Consider the following 22,572-nt stretch of genomic DNA (forward strand, 5'->3'; position numbering starts at 1 on the left):
AGAAGAAGAAGACTTAATTAAAGCCCTGGGGTCTGAAAGCTATATTTTCCCTAACATTCTAGATTCTAGCACTTCCAAAGGACAGAAGTTAACGATGAAAAACATCCCCAAGGCAACAATTCCTTCTCTATTCCTTCTCTAGCTCTTACTTATCTTGGCTGGTTTAGATGGCTAGAAAACAAAGCAGTTTACTCTCTGACCTTCCAGACCCCCTCTAACACTATAATTCTTATTCTTTTTGCCCTAGTTACATAGGTGAACCTGTGGTTATTCTATAAAACTGGTTTTAGATACCAAATTGATCTATTTTAGTAAATGTACCATAAATAACATGAAACTGCATCTAGCAACCGCCACATTTTTTTAAAATTCATATTAAATCATATCAAAATAATAATAGCAAAATACCAAAATCACACCAATCAATCACAAGGAATAGATGAGAACCAGGGAAGCTGAGAGTTACTCCTGTTCATAACATTTCATTTCTTTAGGCCTCTGCAAAATATTATCTGACCAGTTGGAGAAAGCCTGACTGGGCAACATGCCCTATTGTGACTTTTGTGGTTCCTGTCCTGTCTCCTTCACTACTTGGTATATTACATCATCGTTAACTATAAAGGGAAATGCTGGTCTGGCCCCTTTAATGAATCTGAAGTTCCCAAATTTGTCAGGGAGAGAAACCTCATGTTGTCTTAGGGTAAATAATACATCAGAAGTCATGGATTTCCCTTCCAGTGGAGCCAAACGTTACCTATGTATTATTTAGTTGTACCACACACCTTAGGACCAGTTCAAAAATCAAAATCAACAAATGTATACAAACTACTCAGGAACATTGCAAAAAAATCTCAATAATTATCTATAATGGGAAAGAAACAGGGGTTCATGACCAAATGCTAAAAGACAATTTAAAAAGGGCAAACTTTCTGCATTGGAGAAGTAGTGTGTTTCTGATTGGTCAATGGGGAAAGAAGAACCCCTGGAAGACAGCTTTCTTGATACTAGAACTCAGACTGTATCAAGTCCTGGAATAGGAACTAGGGATGCATCACTGATAAGGGAGACTGCCCATTCAAACAGGAAAACACCTAGTAGCACCATATAGATTCTAAAATCTTCCTTATATAGGAGGAAGTAGGCTATCCCCAAAACCACATCCTTGCACACCTCTCTACACAAACTCAGCTGAAGCTGGACAACAACAGGAAGGTCCAAAGAACACTCAAGGAACTCAGTGCCCTGCCTTACCCAACAATAACCAATTCATGTTGCACAGCCCAGTTTAGTCTTTAAGGACTATACTGCCTCTGTCAATACTATTCAACTCTACCATTTTAGAGCAAAAGTAGATATAGACAATATGTAGACAAGCAGATGTGTAAAGTGTTATTTACAAAAATAGACATTATTCACAGAAACAGGTGGTGGGCAAGATTCGGCCCATAAACCCTAGCATGCTTTAGTGCAAATAGAGCAAGAAGACCTCTTTGAGAAATCAAGTTCTTAGCCCCTTGCCCTTCCGCCCAGGACTCCCAAGAAGGCTAGAAAAGTTTCCTTCAGTTGGTTATTCTCAAAGTTAGAGGTTGGAAAACTCTTCAAAGTAAACAAGGCCCATGAGTATGCATTGTACTTACTTCTACTTGTCACCATTAGAAATAAAAATCTTCACTGGTCCAGTGGAGAGACCAGAGCTACCTTCTCTGATGTGCCAATGGGATGATACATGTTTTTCATAAACATTATGTTACTAATTCCTGCCTGATGCAAAAACTCAGACCATATTCCATCAGAAACATCAAAGCCACAATTGGCTAGCAGCCTTCAAAATAGCCAGAAGCTCCTGGATGGCCACTCTTTGAGAAAGCCAGTCCTGAAGGAGGCTACTAACTTCTTGAGACTAAGACCACCACCCAAAGAAAATAATTCTACCCAGAGAAACTTGACAAGCAAGTGCCTCCTTGCCCAGTGGTTGGTTCAATGTTTTACTCAGCCAGATCCTGCTGGACTTGTTAGACCTGACAAAACAACAGCAATAGCTTTGGTAATAATGCCAGATATAGATGGGGAAAAACTTCCTGCTATCAGGGAAATCTAAATAATGGGCCCTGCCTAAGAAACATATCAATTATCCCCATTACCAAGGGAGCAGAAGCTGTTAAAAGCACAGGGGTAAGAGAAAGGCAAAAGGATTGGTCCTAAATATCACCATGGCACCCCTATATTTATGAGCTCCTTTGAATGGGGGCTGCCTAACACGTGGCATGGGGGCACCGAAAGAATTTAAATCACAATTTGGAGGGTGGCAAGTGAGTCATCAGAGCAGGGACAAGTGACTCAGCATAAAAACAAGACACATTAAGGCAAGGTCTCAAGAAGGGAGAAGAAGATGGGCAGAGGAAAGGCTCAAGAAACTGAAGAAGGCTGACTGCAAAACCAGGCCACAGGTGAGCCAGACAGACATCAAGAAGAATCAGGTAACTACCACAGTAAGGAACCATACAGGAAAGCACAGAGACACAAACTTCCCATATTCACCCTTCAAAGCATAAGCACTACCCCTTTCTACAGAGCATATATCAGGATACAGTAGAAACTTGTAGCCTTTATAAGCCAGGAGATCTGGCTTTGGACCCCAATTTGCCACATACTGCTGAATAACTCTGAGTAAATCACTTAACTTCTCTGAATTTCAATTTTCTCATCCATAAAACTGTGAGACCATTATCTGCCCTTGGTTACTTGTCCTATATAAGAACACTAATAGTACCCTGCCTGATTGGCTCATGGGGTTGCTATAAAATCAAATGGAGATCATAGGTCAAATTGCTTGGTGAAATAAAAAAAAAATACTGAGTTCCCATTGTGGTGCAGCAGAAATGAATACAAATAGGAACCATGAGGTTGCAGGTTTGATCCCTGGGCTTGCTCAGTGGGTTAAGGATCCGGTGTTGCTGTGAGCTGTGGTATAGGTCACAGATGCGGCTCAGATCTGGCGTTGCTGTGGCTGTGGTGCAGGCCAGCAGCTGTAGCTCCAACTGAACCCCTAGCCTGGCAACCTCCATAAGCCACAGGTGTGGCCCTAAAAAGCAAAAAATAAATAAATAAATACTAAGAAAGATGTTATACTTTAATTATTTTTATGAAGCATTATTAAGTACGGTATCAGTGCAAACACATAACTCCATCTAAAAATGAAACTGATTTTAAACAAAATGTATATTAGTCCCAAAATTTAACAATCACAGATAACTGGGGCTAAATAATGTCTGTACCACCTATGAAACTTTCAAAATAGAAAACCGAGTGACCTATTAAAATATGCCCTATTTTTCTTATTAAGTAATTTACATTTTTTAGGTTTATTTTCCATCCAAAAGATATAATCAAAAAGGCCCAGTGTCACCCCCTCCCTCATCACCAATATGAAGTTTCCCCAAATTCCTTTTAACCACCTTCACTGGTTTCAGAGAATTTTCTTTTAAAGGCCTCTACCTGAGTCTGTAGAGTCTTCTCTGCAGGAGCCTTCACAGAATAATTCACAGTTGATGATGGCAGAAAACTGTACCACAAGCTCTTGCCTATCAGTCCTGTCAGCTACCCACTTCTCTACTGCTGTTCTCCCCCTTTCAAACCTTTCCTAATGGCCACTTCCTATGGAGATACGTACTAGTGGCACTCCTGTTTCTCTACAGAAGGCCTCATACCTCTTCTTCAGAACTCCGCTTTCTGAACTACCTGTTCCTCTAAACAGCACTTACATTCTTTTTCATCATTAAAGGAAATAAAACCAAATGTGGAACAGTGAAGATACTCAGAAAATCTAAGTGTTAGCTCTACTACTGACCAGCAGTGTGAAAGTTCTTAAACTCTGTAAGCCTTAGTTTCCTCACCTATAAAATGGAGATAATAACACTTTTCTTCCGAGATTAAGTTATATAATGCATGTGAAAGTGCCTTGTATATTATAAAGTATCTCTGCAAATATCAGCTTATATCCATATCTATATCTAGGTCCATATCCAGGTAATCAGTCAACCTGAGTGAGATCATATTCAGAGATCCCAGCCTTGCTGTTCCCCAACACAAACACTACCAAACCTAAATCCAACTCAATTTGTATTAGAGTTGCTTCTTCCTCATTCATAACTGGATTCTCTAAATTCCACATATCTAGGGATAGTTCTTCTACTATAGAAGGTCTGTCTCTTGATCTTCTATTTCATCAAGTTCCTACTAGGCAGGGGCCAACCAGAAAAAGGTTAGCAGTAACTTCAGACTCCCTGACCTTCCCCTACTCCATTCCTGCAGGTCTGTTAAACACTTGGCTGCCTTCAGACCAACACTGGAGGTACATTCTTGGCAAGAAGCAGTGAAGAGAAAACAATTCTTTTATTTCACATGCTGAAAGTGAATCTGAAAAAAAAACCACAGGCTCAACAAAAATGAGGTGGGTGAAAGGTAGAGACTGTTTTCATATGGCGCAGTGACATCACACAGAGCCCAAGAGTGGGACTGATTTTTGGGTTCCTGTACTGACTCTGTGATTAACTGGCTCAGTGACCTTGGACAAGGAAATCTCCTCTTAGGTTTGTTTCCTCATCTGAAACATGGAAGAGTTAAATGAAATGTTGGCTTAAGGGCCCTTAGAACTCTTTGAGTCCATGTCAGCAAGACACTGCCCATTAATTAAAAAGAAAAGGGAAGCATTAAACAGCAGCTGTTTTTCACAAAGGAAATGCAAACAAATGCCAGAAAGGCCCAGCTTTCCCACCACTTTCATTCTGGTGGTGCAGCCATACAATCTTGAGCTGTTACCCAATTAGCACACTGGTACCCTTTGCTTTCTCATTGAGTGCCATGACAGAACAATCATTTCCATAAACCCTGAAACACTGGGCTTGTATTCTAGAAGACAAATAGCTCCAGAAAAAAACAAATATGGAAAGATATTAATATTTACCATGCTAAGAACAAGAGAAATTCAGCATGGTGATAATGGCAGAGACATTCTCTTCAGAACTCCCTTTCCAGGTTTTTTTTTTTCCTGGTCTAAGTGAAAGCTGTAAGGGGCAGCTATAAACAACCTTGATGGCTTGTTACCCACCCTCCTCCCCCCACCTAATGAATTCGTGATGGATGACTTCAGGATTAGCCTCCAGCTGTCAACTGCCACATGCATAATACATATTTTTCCAATCACAGGGAAAGGCTTTTCCACGACAGCCTGGCTTTGGAAAGCGAGCTGGAAGCTGAAATGTGAATCTCTGGCTTCTGAGAAGTCCTTAATGAAAACCTTTTGCAAAGGACTGCTGTGAAGTTCCTAATATGGTGCTGGACCTACTGCTTCCCACTTGTGAGAAATTCCATGCTGCCTAAGGATAAAAGTAATATGGGAGGAGAACCCTGTCACCCTTTAGTAATGCCACACATTTCCCAATTTACACTGTCCACTACATAAAAAGCAGCTGCATTTTCCGTAAGAAGTCAACAGATGAGCCAAGAAGAGGAGAGGCCTCTGGAACTGCCCAACCAGCTGGTGTAAGCTCTTGGAGCAAGAAACAAAGAGGACAGGTGGCACACCAAGATGTAATGTACTGCCATTCTGTTGTGACAAAAAACAAAACTAGGCTAGATTGCTCAACAGGGAAACCACCTGATCCCTGCCATAATAATGAAGGAAAGAGAATGAAAGGAAACTTTCCACTACCGCAGTTCTTCGCTGCTAACTGGGTCACTTCAAACAAATGCACACCCAGCCACAGTAAAGAATATCAAGACAGTTTTAATGGAAGGTACCTAAGTTAGAGTATAGTTCAGAAAGAGCCTTGGAGAGTTCCTGCTGTGGAGCCGTGAAAACTAATCCGCTAGTAACCATGAGGTTGCAGGTTCGATCCCTGGCTTCACTCAGTGAGGATCTGGCGTTGCTGTGAGCTGTGGTGTAGGTCGCAGACGCAACTCGAATCCCACATTGCTGTGGCTGTGGCGTAGGCCAGCAGTTGTAGTTCCAATTCAACCCCTAGCCAGGGAACCTCCATATGCCGTGAGTGCTGCTCTAAAAAGAAAAGAAAGAAAAAGAAAAGAAAGAAAGAAAGAGCAAGCCTTGGAATGGAAAACCAGAAAATCTGACAATGGTCCCAATTCAGACTATAGCTCTAGGTCCCAGAAAGAGTTGGTCCTCTTGGCTTCCTCTTCCCTGGATATAAACCCAACAGAGTGGATGTGAAATTTTCTCAACAACCTACCAGTTCTGTAATTCCATAAGGAAAAGCCAAAGGAAGATGTAGGTACAGAAGCCAAGCACCTTTGTTTCTCCAAGCACAATCATAACAAAAAAAAAAATGGCTTTGAGACATAACTCACATACCATAAAGTTCACTTATTAAAGTGTACAATTAAATGTTTTTAGTATACTCAGTGTTGTGAAATTATCACCACAATCTAATTTTAGAAAATTTTCACAATTCCAAAAAGAAATCCTTTACCCAGTCATAACATATCTCAACCTCCCCCCCCACCCCCAGCCCTAGACAACCACTAACGGATATACCTAGTTTGTTTAGTGTTTTTAGCATAATAAGGCAGTGGTCTTTGAAAAATATCTGCACCTATTGGGAGAATAACATTTTTCCCCACATCTAGTTATTTACTATTTACTGTCACACTGACAGATTTTCAGATGTTAAACTAACTTTGCATTCCTGGAATAAATTCCACTCGGTTATGGTATATAATTCTTTTTTATACATTGTTAGATTTGGTTTGCTAGTATTTTGTTGGGGATTTTTGCATCTATTTTCTTAAAGGAATTTGGTCAATAGTTGATTTGTGATGTCTTTGGTTTTGGTATCAGGATACTACTGCCCTCAGAGAATGCGATAAAGAGTATTCTTTTCTAATTTTTGGAAGTTTGAGAAGGATAGATATTAATTTTTCTTTAAATGGTTGAATTAGCCAGTGAAGTCATCTAGGCCCAAGTCTTTCTTTGTGGGTAGTATTTTGATTACTACCTCACTGCCTTTGTTATAGATCCTCGCAGACTTTTCATTTATTCCGGAGTTAATTTGGGTAGTGCGTATCTAGAAATGTATCAATTCCTTCTAAATTATGTAATTTATCAGCATACAGTTTTGCATAGTATTCCCATTTATTCTTTGTTTTTTCACTCATGCTTCACTCCTCCTTCACTCATGCTTTTAATAATTTGAGTCTTGTCTTTCTCAGTCTAGCTAATGGTTTCTCAATGTTGTTGTTTTATTTCAATTTTTTTTTTAGGGCTGCACCCTCAGCAAATCAAGTTCCCCGGCTAGGGGTCAAATCAGAGCTGTAGCTGCCAGCCTATGCCACAGCCACAACAATGTGGGACCTGAGCCATGTTTGTGACCTACACCACATCTCCCTAACCCACTAAGTGAGGCCAGGGATTGAGCCCACATCCTCATGGATACTAGTTGGGTTTGTTACTGCTGAGCCACAACGGGAACTCCCTCAATGTTGTTATTTTTTAAAACCAACTCTTGATTTTTTTAGTTTTCTCTATTTAATTTTTTGGCCACACCCATGGCATGCAGAAGTTCCTGGGCCAGAGATCAAACCTGTACCACAGCAGTGACCCAAACTGCTGCAGTGACAATGCCAGATCCTTAACCTCTGGGCTACCAGGGAACTCTCTAAATCTTCTCTATTTTAAATAGAAAGAATAGATTTTCCTATACTTTATTTCATTCAGTTCCACTCTAATTTTATCATTTCTTTCCCTCTACATGCTTTAGGATTCATTTGTTCTTCTTTTTTCTAGTTTCTTAATGTAGAAGTTCAGGTTATTGAATTGTGATCTTCCTTCCCTCTTTTCTAATGTAGGCATTTAAAGCTATAAATTTTCCCCTAAGCACTGCTTTTACTGCATCCCATCAATTTTGCCACATTGTGTTTTCATTTTTATTCATTCTGAAGTATTTTCTAATTTCCTTTGTGATTTCTTCTTTTACCAACTGGTTACTTAGGAGTCTGATATTTAATTTCCACATATTTGTGAACTGCCAAAATATTCTTCTGTTATTGATTTGTAATTTCATCCCACTGTGGCTACAGAACACACTTTCTATAAATAAATATATTCAGGCATATTTTGTGGCCTAACAGAGGGTCTTTCCTGGAAAATGTTCCATGTACACTTAAGAATGTGTTTTCTGCTGTTGTTGTGTGGAGTGTTCTACAGATGTCTGTAGAAGATCTTCTTGGTTTACAGTGTTGTTCACTTCTTCTATTTACTCACTGAGCTGTCTAGTAGTTTTATCCATTATTGAAAGTACAGTATTGAAGTCTCCAACTATTACTGTTAGATTATTTCTCCCTTCAATTCTGTCCTCTTTTGCTTCATGTATTTTGGGGCACCATTGTTAAGTGCATATGTTTATAACTTTACATCTTCCTGATATAGTGACAGTTTTATAAAATGTTTTTGTTTGTATGTTATAAAAATTTTGTCTTAAAATATATTTTGTCTCATGTTTACACAGCCACCTTAACTCTCTTCGGATGCTGTCTGCCTGGCATATTTTTCCATTCTTTTACTTTCAACCTATTTGTGCCCTTGAACACAACATAGATCTCTTAAAAGACAGCAGACATTTCAATTTATCCACGTTTGGATCAATTTATCCACTTTTCCAATCTCTGCCTTTCTATTTAATATTACTGATAAGATAGCATTTATGTCTGCCATTTGCTTTGTTTGATATGTCTTATCTTTTTCTTCTATTTTTCCATTACTACCTTCAATTGTGTTACACAGATATTGTCTAAAGTACTATTTTGCTGTTTTTTTACTACATATTTTTTAGTTGTTTTCTTAGTGGGTGACCTCAAGATTACAATTACAATCTGGTTCAGATTAATTTTAACAACTTAGAAAGCATACAGAGAGATTGCTACAATATAGTTGTTTCCTCTCCCTCCTTTGTGCTATATTGCATTACATATTGCAATTGTTTATTCATTTTTTTCCCACTGTACACCAAGGGGATCAAGTTATCCTTACATATACATTTTTCCCCCACCCTTTGTTCTGTTGCAATATGAGTATCTAGACATAGTTCTCAATGCTACATATTGCATTTTTATATATCATAAGCTCATCAACACAGTTTTATAACTATTGTACAATACAGTTGTCATTTAAACCAGATACAGACAAAAACAGCTACTAAAAAAATACTACTTTCTATATACTTATGTAGTTACATTTACTGCTGCTCTTCATATTTTATGCAGATTTGAATTACACCAAATTTGAAATTTGAAATTGCACCGTTCTTTCATTTCACCCTAAAGGACTCCCATTAGTATTTCTTGTAAGGCAGTTCTGTTAGTGACCAATTCTCAGTTTTTGTTTGGTTTATCTGAGAATGTCTGAATTCTCCCTTGTTTGTGAAGAATATTTTCAATAAAGAATTCTTGGTTTACATTATTTTTCTTTTAGCACTTTGAATATGTCAGCCCACTGCCTTCCAGCCTCCATAGATACTGATGGGAAATCATCTCTTAATCCTACTGAGGGTCCTTCTCACTTGATGGGTTGTTAGCCTCCTGATCCTTTCAAGATTTTCTCTTTGTTTTTGGTTTTCATCAGTGTGACTATAATATATCTCCAGGTATGGATCTTCTTGAGTTTATCCTACTTGGAGTTGTTTGTTTGATTAGCTTCTTGGATATGGAAATTAATGTTGTTCATCAAATCTGGGGAGTTTTGGGCCATGATTTCTTCAAATATTCTTTCTGCTTTTTTTCTATCTTTCTTCTCTCTCTGGGACTCTCATTAGGCATATGTTGATATACTTGATGCTGTCACAGTTTCTGGGGCCCTGTTCATTTTTCTTCTTTTTTTAAATTTATTTTGCTCACAATAAATTATATGATTTATTGATTCTTTCTATGATTCTTTCTTCTGATAGATCAAATCTGCTGTTTAACGCCTCAAATGGATTTTTCATTTCAGTTTTATATATATATATGTATATGTATATGTATATATCCTTTATGGCTGCACCTATGGCATATGGAAGTTCCCAGGCAAGGAACTGAATCTAAGCCACAAATGCAACCTACACCATAGCTGCAACAGTGCCAGATCATTCAGTCCACTGTACAGGGCTAGGGATCAAACCTGCACCTCCATAGTGACCCAATCCACTGCAGTCAGATTCCTAACTCACTGTGCCACAGAAGGAACTCATTTCAGTTGCTTTATTTTTCAACTCCAGAATTTCTACCTGGTTCTTCTTCATAATTTTTATCTCCTTATATTTTCTCTTTGGTAAAACATTGTTCTCATGCTTTCTTTTAAAAGCTTTAGTTTTTTTAATATATTTATATTCACTGATTTAATTTTTTGGTCTAAATTCTAACATTTAGGTCCCATTGGGTACAGTTTCTACTGACAGCTCTTCTCCATATATAGCCTATACTTTTCTGTTTCTTTGCATGTCTGATCATTTTTTGTAGAAAATTGGATGTTAGACAATGTAATGTGGTACTTCTGAAAATCAGATCCTGATTCCCAGATTTTGTTGTTTTGTCATTGTTTTGTTGCTGTTTGTTTAGTATATTTCTTAGATTCTGTGATGTCTGTATTCCTTGTAGTGTGTAACCCCTGAATTCTGTCTGATTAGTTTAGTGGCCAGCAAATAATTGTTCAGAGATCTCCTTACGTGTCTTGAAACTTTAAGTCTTCCATCTTTTTCCAAGGGGGTCTGCGTGTGCACATTGGGGCATTCCTTCAACACTCAGTCAAGCAGTTTACAACTCTGCCTCAATTTTAGCCATAGGAGAGAAACAGGCATTCTCAGGTCTTTTCTAGGTACATGCAGAACTCTGGGCATGCATGTGGCCTTGTAGATCCCCAAGAATATGTCAGAGCTTTTCAAAGTCCATAGTGGATATCTCATTTCTCTTTTATGTTTTTAACCAGGCTTTTGTTTACCCTGACTGGTCTCAGTCAGTCTAAGGCAGGTGTGATGTTAAACCCACTGAGTTAGCTCAAAATCAGTTGAAGTAATAAGAAGCCATGTGAATGGGACTTTTCTAGGTAGCTTTGAGACAGGTTTGGGACAAGACTATATGTCTCTGAGTTTTTGAGGAGCTATAAACCCAGTCCTCCTCCTCAGGTGCTAAAAGTTTACTGGTTTCCACAGCTACTATGGTTGCAAGGCTATTGGTTTTCAAGGCTACCACAAAGCTCTGGTGAAGGGATTGGGAGGTAGTGTAAGTTAAAACCTGCTTCTCCAGAGATTCAACAAGTTTCCATCAATAAATGTTCTTCAGATTGTTACAAGCCTTTTGGTTAATTTACAGAATTCTGAAAAAGGTGATTTTTTGACTTTTTTGCCAGTGTCCTTTTTCTGTCATAGAGGAGTTCATTTGATGAGATCTTTAATGTACCATTCCTGCCAAGTACAATCCTAAAGAAATCTTTCCCCAAGTGACTGCGAATATGCCTACAATTTTCATGGAAGCTTATGTTAGAAGAAGTACCAGGAATTCTTTTTAAAGGATAAACAGTTGCCAGTTGTTGCCTCTAGGGTGAAGAATTGGGGAACTGGGACACAGGAGAAGGGAAAGGGTTTCCCCTTTGTACCTTTTGAATTTTGTACCATGTTCATGTGTTACTTACCCCCAAAAAACCACATTTTTAATATACTTATAAAAGAAGTAGGCAGTAGGTACTTTAGGTTTTCCCTGAAGACCCCATGAGATATACTACACCCTGTTTCTGACAAACTCTCCATTCACTTAAAAGAGTCTTGCTCATTGCCAAGGCTATTAAATACCAAGGTAGTAAAACAGAGAGATTTGACTTAGGAACTATTCCTTCTCAGTTTATTCTTTTTTTCCTATGGACAGTTGCATTCCCATGATCTAGCTCATTTTTCTCCCACAAAGACCCACTTTTTAATATGTGATATAATATATATCATATCCTAAACTTCTTCATATCTCTTCTCACAACTGTAATTAAATTATTTGTGGGTAATCAGATGTTTGATATATACTCCAAGAGCCATAGCAGCCTTATTCACCATTATATCCCCAGTTTCCCAGTTGCCTGACACATAGTAGGTGCTTATTTAATCCTTGATAAATTAAATTGGATTGCCTTTGCATTGTATAAGGCTTTAGCACTTGATGCAAGCCCAATAATGCATCATGAGGGCCCTCTACTCCATTAGAAAAAAAAAAAAAAAAACAGCTCAAGATTTCCAGGGTACTCCCCTGGAAAAGCATATATCTTTCCAGATCATCATGAGTTTTTAGGAAATTTCTGTAGTAACTGATTAGAGAAACAGATGTCAGATTAAACAGAAGTTTTTGGCTATGCCTTTAAAAATGAGGCCATATAAAAAGGACAAAAAATAAATAAAAAATTAAAAATGAGGCTATAAAAGTGAAGCTAAAATGTAATTTTCACACCAAAAGGCTGGCTTGGTTCACTTTTCCACCCCAGTCCAGCTACTTTGGAATCTGGTCTTCTGAGGACCTTCAGTGAATATGGCAATACTGTTTCCACCAAATTCCATTTGACACTGCTTCATATCTATTAACAGCAGTACCATCATATCTATTAATAGCAGTACCAAACAGCATCCTCATTACACTGATCTGTGCTACTCTAGAAAGTATCTAAAATATAGTCATCCCTTGGTATCTGTGGGGGATTGGTTCCAGGACCCCTTGTGGATACCAAAATCCACAGATGTTCAAGTCTCTTATATAAGATGGTATAGTATTTGTGTATAAACTACCCAGTCCTCTCATTACGTATAGTACCTAATATAATGTAAATTCTATGCAAATAGTTTTAAATACAATGTCAATGCTTTGTAAAGACAATGTAAAGCAAAGAGCTTTAAATATGATGTAAATAGTTGCTAGCATGTGGCAAATCAAGTTTTACTTTTGGGAGCTTTCTGTAAATTTGTCCCCAATATTTTCCATCCCCAGTTGGTTGAATCTGCAGATGCAGAACCTGCAGACACAGAGAGCCATCTGTAACCCATGTCTTCCAAGGCACTGATTAAATGTCATGAGGATAATAACAGGATATCTGCTCACTGAGAATGTATATTACAACTCCTCCCTGCACCCCAAAGCATTATACCCACGCCAAAGGGATTAAAAGCTTTGGTTTCCCTCACTATAGAGCTACTCAGAAAGAAATGAAGTGCACCAGGTTGGCACATCTCAAGAAGCATTCATCAAGAGGATAATCACATAGGCTAGCATGATTCAAGTCATCTACCATGCTGGACCTGTCATTTGGATTTTCCCTTTGCCCACTCTCCCAGAGTAAAGATGAATTGGCTTTAAAGTTTATGACAGAATCAAAGTTCCTGTTGTGGCACAGCAGAAATGAACCTGGCTAGTAACCATGAGGTTACCATCCCTGGCCTCACTCAGTGGGTTAAGGATCCGGCAAGCTGTGGTATAGATTGCAGACGCAGCTCAGATCCTGCATTGCTGTGGCTGTGATGTAGGCTGGCAGCTATAGCGCCAATTCAACCCCTTGCCTGGGAACCTCCATATGCCACAGGTGTGGCCCTAAAAAAGCAAAAAAAAAAAAAAAAGTTTATGACAGAATCAATTTAGAGTGCTTAACTATTTGTGCAAAACAGTGGCAGCCTAGAAAAGAGCATAAAAAAGCCAGGAGGAGCCCTAAAACTCACTGTCCAAACCTCTAATTTTAGAAATGGGAAAACTTGGGTTCACAAAACTAATGACTTAGTGTCATACAGCTAGCTAGTGGCAGAGTTGGAACTAGGACCCAGATTGCCCATATACAAAGCTAGAGATGGCTCCACTAAGTGTATTCAATCTCGAATTTGCTTTTAAGATGGAATTGACACATCATTTCAGAAAAGCAATTATTTACCATATAGGTGCTACAGTTGTGAAAACAGGAGATGAACAGACACCTCAAGAGGTCATCTTAACATAAACATCTAAAACTCTTGTCCTTAAAAGTACAGAATGAAAGAAAGTAACATTTTGGTATTCTTTTAAAACACAAGTTTCCATTAGTCCAAGACAGCCTATGTATTTGTGATCCTGCATGTATATGTGTGGGCTTAATGGTATAATTCTTTTTTTCTGACATCTGTTTTATACATACAAACATACATATATATAAAGTATGTTATCTTGGTTTTTGAAGGGCTATTTAAAATTTTATGTTTAATTAACTATATCTAGTCATTTATGATGGAGCATAATGGAGGATAATATGAGAAAAAGAATATATATATGTATGTGTGACTGGGTCACTCTGCTGTATAATAGAAAATTGAGGGAGTTCCCGTCGTGGCGCAGTGGTTAACGAATCCGACTAGGAACCATGAGGTTGCAGGTTCGATCCCTGCCCTTGCTCAGTGGGTTAACAATCTGGCTTTGCCGTGAGCTGTGGTGTAGGTTGCAGACGCGGCTCGGATCCCGCGTTGCTGTGTCTCTGGCATAGGCCGGTGGCTACAGCTCTGATTCGACCCCTAGCCCGGGAACCTCCATATGCCATGGGAGCGGCCCAAAGAAATAGCAAAAAAAAAAAAAAAAGACAAAAAAAAAAAAGAAAGAAAATTGACAGAACACTGCAAACCGGCTATAATGGAAAAAATAAAAATCATTTAAAAAAATTATGTTTAATTAAATCCTGTCAGTATACCAAAATAAGATGAAAATGCATGTAGGCATAAAATAAGTTCCTATAATTGGGTTAGTCATTCCTTTTACAAAAGATTAAACTACAATATGCAATGCAAAAAAAAAAAAAGTTATGGAATGGAATGTTAGAGCCGAAAGTGAGTTTATAGATACCTAACCATCCCTACTTTTGTACAGCTACAGACCTAGGGCCCCAGCAAAATGACTTGTGAAGGTCACAGACCTGATTAATAACAGAACCATCACCATACCCAAGTACGTAGACATCATGCCTAAGGTTTTTTTCCTATTATACCATCATTCTGCCTCAGCTCATTTGCAGTGACTAGTGGTGCTTCCCCAGTGAAACGTCTACCTAGAGACTATCACTTTCCATTTTCCTAGCTCATTAGAGTCCAAGACTCCTAGACTGTCAGAGGTAGATCACCTAGCTCAGGAGTTGCAACCTGATTAAATCTAGGCTAAAGGGAAATACATTATATTTAGCTACATTTTTTAAGTAAGGCTTTTTAAATGGGATGAGGTTGCTGGATTTTACCCCAATCACTCCAGCCCTATTAACCCACTTTCAGTAGCTTCGTATTTTTCTGTTTTCTCCTTGGCCTCTGACAGCCTATGAGCCTGGGACCCTGAATCCAGAGCAAGCATAATTAACAGCACGCAAAAGTAAAACTAGTTGATGGAAAATGTGAAATACAGCATTTTTTACCAATAACTATAGTCACTGCCTTACTAATAAAAAAATCCATTTAGGTTAACTAGTTATATCAGAGATCTGCAAACTACAATCAGTTAATCAAACTCAGGGCACAGCCATTTCTGTATGTTTCCCCTCAGCTGAGCTGAGAATAGTTTTTAATATTTAAAAAAAACTGAAAAATTCAAAGGGAAAATAATATTTTGTGACATGAAAATTATGTGAAATTCACTTTTCAATGTCAATATTAGAAGAGAGCCATTCCCATTTCACTGCTTTCTCAAAACAATGGCAGTTAGGTCATTACCACAGAGACTGCATGACCCTTAAAGCCTAAAATATTGCCCTTTACAGAAGAGGTCTACTGACCCCTGGGTTATATCAAAGAAACTTTAAAGTTGCTAATAAACCTCTAAAAAGTCACAAATATTTATGTAGAATTGGAACACCTTACACATCACTTTCAGATGAATCTTTCTAAAACATGGCTCAGACCACACCTCTCTCTACCTTACCAAAATCATCACTAATATTCCCTGCCTATAAAGACAGGTCTGAAGTATTTAACAGGTCCTGCACGGTCAAGGCCTCAACCTTCCATTGTAACCTTATCTCCCAAACTTCTCTTCCTGCACCATATATCCCAGATGACTTGAATTATTTGCTATCCCTTTACAATCTCCGTGTCATTCCTATTACATGAAATGTCCTGTCCTGCATATAGGGCAATGTGGTAAAATAAGCAGGGGCTTTACAGTCAGGTCTGGGCTCTAATTCAGACTCTTGCCATTATTAGTTGGGAAAGTTATTTAACGCCTCTGAACTTCAGTTTTCTCATCTATAAAATGGGAATAATAACCCTTGCTTTATAAGGCTGTTACAAGATTTTAATTCCTGGCATATAGGAACAGTTAAACAAGCAATAAGTATTATTACTTCTGCCCAATTACAATGCTATACCTCCTTTGCTTTTCCTTATCCTTCCATAGGGAAATGAGTTCTCCCACTAATGTCGCATACCATGGTATTCATCTGGCCCACTACTACCTTATATGATAATGACCTCTACGCATGTCTTATCTCCCCTCTTTGTCTGAGAACTCCTTAAAGGCAGGATGCATCTGTGACTGACTGTCTCATCTGTGACAGCCTTGACAACAATGGCTTGAATTTAGTAGGTAAATGATGTGTTCACTGAACTATATAACATTTATTAGGTGTATCATGCTGTGTTGGGATGTAAGCAGAGACTACATCACTTGTTCTAAATAACACCTAGCTTACGTGCATAGAAAATATTCAAACAATACCAGGGACCACAACTTCCAACATAAAAACAAGAACGAACCAAAAAGTGGGCAATATAATCTTTCAGAGTGTCAGTGTTTTTATTTTTCATTAGTTGAAATTATAATCACCATCTTGTACTCTAACAATTTATGAGTAGGTCACATTAAAGTGGGAGGGAAATCAACCACTTCCCCAAGGAAGACATTGAATATCATTCATAACATCAATTACCTCTGAGTAGCACAGATCTAAGAAAATCTAAATATTCAAACAAGACCTATATTTAATGAATTAATCATCACAAACAGTTGTGACCAAAATCTTTATCTAGAGCTCTATACAAAATCAGACACAAGCAGGAAATCAAGTTCTACCTAGACCACCAACTTTTTTTTTAATTTTTATTTTTATGGCTGCACCCACGGCATATGGAAGTTCCCAGGCCAGGGACTGAATCTGAGCCACAGCTGTGACCTATGCCACAGCTTGTGGCAATGCCAGATTCTTTAACCCACTGTGCTGGGCTGGGATTGAACCCGCACATCCACAGCCACAGGAGCTGCTATAGTGAGATTCTTAACCCAGTGCACCACAGCAGGAACTCCTAAGCCTAACAACCTTAACAAAAACTGCAGCTGGTCTTTGCAGCATTATGCATCAGGTTTCATTGGTTCCTAGAAACACTATCCATTTGACTGTGTGCTCAATTTACTAAGCTAAATAAAAAGGTGCCAATCATTTTTCTTTATTTTAATGCCAGACTCCAAATGACAGGATGAATCCACAAACATGTATACAAAATTAATTGCTGAGACATGCCAATGTAGGGAATTACATTTTCCAACAAAATGACAACAAGAAATGTTTCCAAATACTTCTGCTTATGCATTTCCCTTTAGAAACCTACTGAAAAATACACACTCACCAGCAGATATGTTATTAACCTGAAGATGTATTATTAACAACTTACAATGTTTAACTGTTTCCATTTACAAAACACTTTCATAATCCATTAACTCCTTTGAGCCTCAAAGCAACTCTGAGATGCTTAGAGGCTCAAAGGAGCCTCAAAGGAGATGCTTTCTATTTACTTCACATATATAATTACTCCCATTCTATAAATGAAGTAAATGATTTATGCCAAAATGGTGAAGCCAAGATTGTAACCCAACTCCCAATTCCAGTGTTCTCTTTTCCTTCTTCCTCCACGTAAAGCAAGAGGATACCTTTGTTTTGCTTCCACCCCACTTATTCTCAAAAAGTCGCTCAGCTAGCACAGTGTGAGGAAGCAGAGTGGGAGTCTAAACATCACTGTGGTTCAGACAGTGGGAATCATCCCGCCTTTGCCTCTAGCTAATCACATTTTTAGAATCTTAAAGGAAAGAAATGGAGTGTGGGTTAGCTGCTGGGTTTTATTTCTTAACTGTCCTATTTCTGGCTTTTTTATGTATACTCAGAAACATAAAACCACCGTAAATATCAAAAAGCCCCCCTGAACCAAAATATCTCTTGGATCTTTTGCCCACATGCAGTGGTTTAAACCTGCACAGTTGTTGACTCTTACCAATTTTAGTCTCAGAAAAGGAAAGAATAAAAACTGCAACTTGGCCCTAGCTTAGAAAACGTTTGCCCTTCCTCAAAGGTATTACTGAACTGTTTATTTTTTCTCAATAATCTTATTCTCTGTGATTCACCTTAGCTGGTCATTCTTTTTAGCACAAACACTTTCCGCTTACCCTACACTTGACAAAGCCACTCCCTTCCGGGGGCTTAGATGAGCTTCATTTGACTATGAAGTTAACCAAGCAGTTTACTGTAACAAGTAAATAAAAAGAAAATCCAAAATTCCCCCTTTCTCCTTTTAGGAACCCTCACCTTTATAACTACTTTTGTGGCACAGCCTTCATATCTTTATCCTCTTAAGGGACTCTATTAAGTGGCAACACACCCCAAAGCCTGGCCTAAAGTCTCTAAGGATCAGCATTTCAAATACCCCATCTTTAAGGTCCTTCTTAAATACCCCATCTTAAGGGAACTTTAAGGTCCTTTGAGGTCCTTTAAGGAGTTTACTCTTGTTCAGACTACAATAGGACAAACCATTAAATGGTCAAATTCAATCTAAGGACTAGCAGGAACTTGGAAAAGGTATATTCTGAGCAAAGTGGGCAGACAACACATGCAGGGAAAGCTCAGACTCCAAGGGGCAAAGCAGAAGAGCTGCACAACAAATACTATTGAGCCTCTGCTCCCAAGCCTCTCTCCTTGTTCTTGGTTGGCTGCATTTGTCTTAAGAAGGTCCCCTTAAGAAGGACCTAGACACAGTATTCAGGGGATAAATCCATTCAGAACCAAGTTATAAGCATACAGAACATATTTGTCAGTGGCTCTGACTTAATTTTTCATAATCATCTTTTAGCCAAGAAGAGAAAAAAATGAATTATCACCACCTATTCACTATCCTCCATTCTTCTGGGTATATATACTTTGGCACAAAGGATTGGTTTCTCTGCACTCTCCTTGAGGATGTTTATTATTCTTTCTCCTACTCCAAGCCTTCTGCCAACTAGCAGTAATAAAAACTCCACACACAGTGGGGAAGTGGGGGAGGGCCCCACAGCTGTCAGCTGTGGCCACTGGGAAAGCCAAGCCAGGTGAGGTCCCTTCAGCCCAGTGACTGCCAACCTCAGCTCTATAGTATGCTCCTGGGGGTGGGGGGTGTCCTTGTGCCAGGGATTAGGCAGGTCTTTGTTTCACCCTGGAGCAGAATTCAGTGGCATGTGAATTCATTTAATAAATGTGAACTTAAACCAACCTTGACCAAACTCATGGCTCATCAACTTAAAAAAAATCACTGGGACAAAGGTGCTGAACAAGAAAATTTCCATAGAAAATAACTTGCCATTGGAAATTTTTTACTGCCCCCATACTTATCTGTAGCAACCAGAGGCCTTGCAAGGAACAAAAACCCTGACTCAAGCTGCTGGCCTGAATTCCCAATTCTTTAGGAGGTGCTGGGGCAGTTCCTTGGTCAGCTTGGATGTCCCTTTGCCCCATACATAGGTACTAAAAAGTCCAACAGTACAAGCAGACTGTCCCTTCCGAACCACAGTCTGACAAGAAAGGATAGTTATGGAACAAGAGAGTGCCTGGCACAGCTACAGATCCTGTCTAAGGAGGGCAAGGTCACTAAAGGGAAAGGCCCCAAATTCTAGTTGTACCCACTACCTTCAATTTTTACTGACCCAACTTCCAAAGTGTCTGGAAACCCATTTGCGTCACAGACTTGGGCTGGGAATCACCCTGAATCCTCCCTTCCCCTCTGGTATGGAAAAGCTCAAAGGCCAGAGCCACCAGCTCAAGGAAACTGCTATCGAAGCTTTCCACTTACTTCTCATTGCGCCGATAAGCGCGTTGCCGTCTTTAATCACGTCTTTGATGAATTTATTGGTCCTCTCCAGCTCCTGCTCATAACACTTGAGCCTCTCGCGGAAATCAGGGCTGTCCAGGTAGCAATCGCTGAACTCCAGCGGGGGATGCCCCATGGTTCTGAGGGAGGGGTTTGGAAAGAAAGGGAAAAGACACAAAGACCAAGAGCATTAGTGGCATAGTAGGGGGAGTGCATAGGGTACAGTGCGTGCAAGACCCGCTTAGGAAGCTGTAGCCTCCCTCCCTTTGGAAGACAAGTACCTGTTCTGATGAGATTCCTGGGGACAGCTGGCTGTTTTGTACCGGAAACAGGCGGCCTGGTGATTGCTTCAGGTGACCGGGAGAGCTAACTAACGCAGTTGGATCCTGGCGGGGTGCTACCTAGCAAGCAGCATGTGCCCTAGGCATTGCCCCCTGACAGTCAGCAGAAACTGCAGCTCGGCTCGCCTCCGGAGACCGGCCGGATCCTTCCTGGGCAATTGCAAACGTGACACTTCGGCCCGCCCAGGGTGTAGGCGGGGGTGAGCGCCGGGGATGGGAGCTGCCTCTCCTTGCTCCCTGCTGACTAGCCAGCTGAAGATTTCCTTCGCAGAACTCCAAGGGCAACCCGGATCAAACTGTCCCCTCCCTCTTCTTAAAGCCAGAGCCTTCTCTCCGCCCCGGCGAAGCCCTCGCACCGAGCCGGGGCACTCGGGCTCCTTCAACTGTATCTTACTTGCACCCTAGGGTCTCGTTAACAGTCCTCCGTCTCCCAAAGTTCCTCCTGGTCCAAGGCAACCGGCCTTCTGTCTTGTTAAGCGCCAGAGGGGTTAAACTGGGGCGGCAATGAAACGTAGCTTTCCTCCAAAGACGCCTGAGCGGGAAGAGGAAGGCAACACCACGACGCACAATAGCTGCAGTAGCCCGGCGCTTCCCTACGGAAACTGGGGAGCAGTCAAGCGCCCTAGACTCCAGCTGGAAAGCGTGGCGGCCTGGGAGATGTAGTCTTTCCGTTTCATGCCCTGTGACTCCTCCCTGCGATCTCCCCACCACCCCGCCGGGACAGCCGCTCTCGCAGAAAGGCATTCCCAGCCAGCCCCAGCTAATAGCCGTCCCTGCCCAGCCTCGAGGGGTAGGTGCGTAGCACTCTACTGGAAAGTTTCCAAGACTGCAGCAAGCAAGAACCCGGGAGGGATCTATTGTAGGAAACTGTGCCTCCCTTCCCCTTATTTGGCTAGGTTGTTAGTTCTTTTTCCTTCCTCTCTTTCCTGTCTCCCTTTGTCCAGCCCAGTTATTTTCCTCCTATGGTTCTCATTTCTATTGATCCTAGAGTTCTAATTCTCCCGCGCCTTCGACCTGAAGGGTTTACTCCTGCTCTTGGCTCTCTGCATTAAACTCAGAACCCCCCGCCAAAGAAAGGGAGGCTGTGATTAGGAGTTCAGTTTCCCTTGAATGGAACCTCAAGGTGTGGATTTTGTGACCCAACTCATTGCATAGGCCACTGATTAAAGCACATGATTTTCCAAGGGTAAGTGGAAAACCTAAGAGGATGTTACAAGTTGTCTTGCAGGTTCCCTGAGAGGTCTCTTGTCCGTTGTTCATTGTAGGAGAACTGGGGCTACTATTACAGGCAGCTGCTTTGAGATTAAGAGCAGCTAGGGACTGGAAAATAGTGTGTACACAGGTCAAAAGATTCATTTTAATTTTGGAGAAGTGTTTAGATTACATTGCTCTGTGCAGAAAACCAAGAAAAGCCAGAACTGAAGGGGATTGCAGAGAGTGTTAATGGCTAGCCCACCTGTGTTAGTGTCTTATTGCTGCTGTAGCAAATTACCACAACCTTGATGACTTGAAACAGCACAAGTTTATTATTTTACAGTTCTGGAAGTCAGAAATTAAAAATAGACCTCTAGAGGCCAAAAGCAAGATGTCGGAAGGGCTGTGCTCCCTTCTGGAGGCTTGAGGGGAGAATCCATTTCCTTGCATTTTCCAGCTTCTAGAAGCTGTTCATATCCCTTGGCTCATAGCACCCTTCCACCATCTTCAAAGCCAGCAATGGCTGATCAGTTCTCTCTCTCACTTCCCCACTCTGACACTGACTTTCCTGCCTCCCTCTTTCTCTTATAAGGACCCATCGAATAACCCAGGATAATCTCCCCATCTCAAGGTACTTAAATCAGAGTCCTTTTGTCATGTAAAATAACAGGTTCCAGGGATTAAGACAGGGATACCTGAAACATTCTTTACCTTCCACACAATCTATATTCTTATAACCAACCCATCTCACTAATCCTCAAAACAATCTTACAAGGTTAATACCTATTTATACCTATTTAAAGATGAGATAGCTGAGTTGAAGAGAGGTTGTGTCTTGCCTAAGGACACACAGCTAGTTAGGTGGCAGTTCTTGAACTTGAACCTACCCTGCTCTTAATCACTACACTATATTGCAGTAATGGTAAAGCATCCAA

General features: G+C 40.1%; 1 protein-coding gene across 5 annotated transcripts in view; it reads right to left on the reverse strand.

Annotated features, from left to right (window-relative positions):
* The window catches only part of OPHN1 (oligophrenin 1), a 560,542-nt gene extending 539,383 nt beyond the window's left edge, over positions 1–21,159 (reverse strand). For 3 of the 5 annotated variants that reach the window (XR_002340743.1, XM_021080304.1, XM_021080300.1), the window contains exons 1-2: positions 20,384–21,047; positions 20,085–20,242 (exon numbers count right to left, since the gene is read on the reverse strand). Coding sequence is in view for 3 of the 5 variants with exons in the window: in XM_021080304.1 (XP_020935963.1) it covers positions 20,085–20,238 (154 nt within the window). In the remaining 2 variants the exon portion in view is untranslated. Of the gene's footprint in view, positions 1–20,084; positions 20,243–20,383 lie in introns of those variants that run through there. The other 2 variants (XM_021080299.1, XM_021080302.1) reach the window with 2 other exon arrangements.

Source organism: Sus scrofa, chromosome X, assembly GCF_000003025.6.
Source record: "Sus scrofa isolate TJ Tabasco breed Duroc chromosome X, Sscrofa11.1, whole genome shotgun sequence".
NCBI classification, from domain to species: Eukaryota; Metazoa; Chordata; class Mammalia; order Artiodactyla; family Suidae; genus Sus; species Sus scrofa.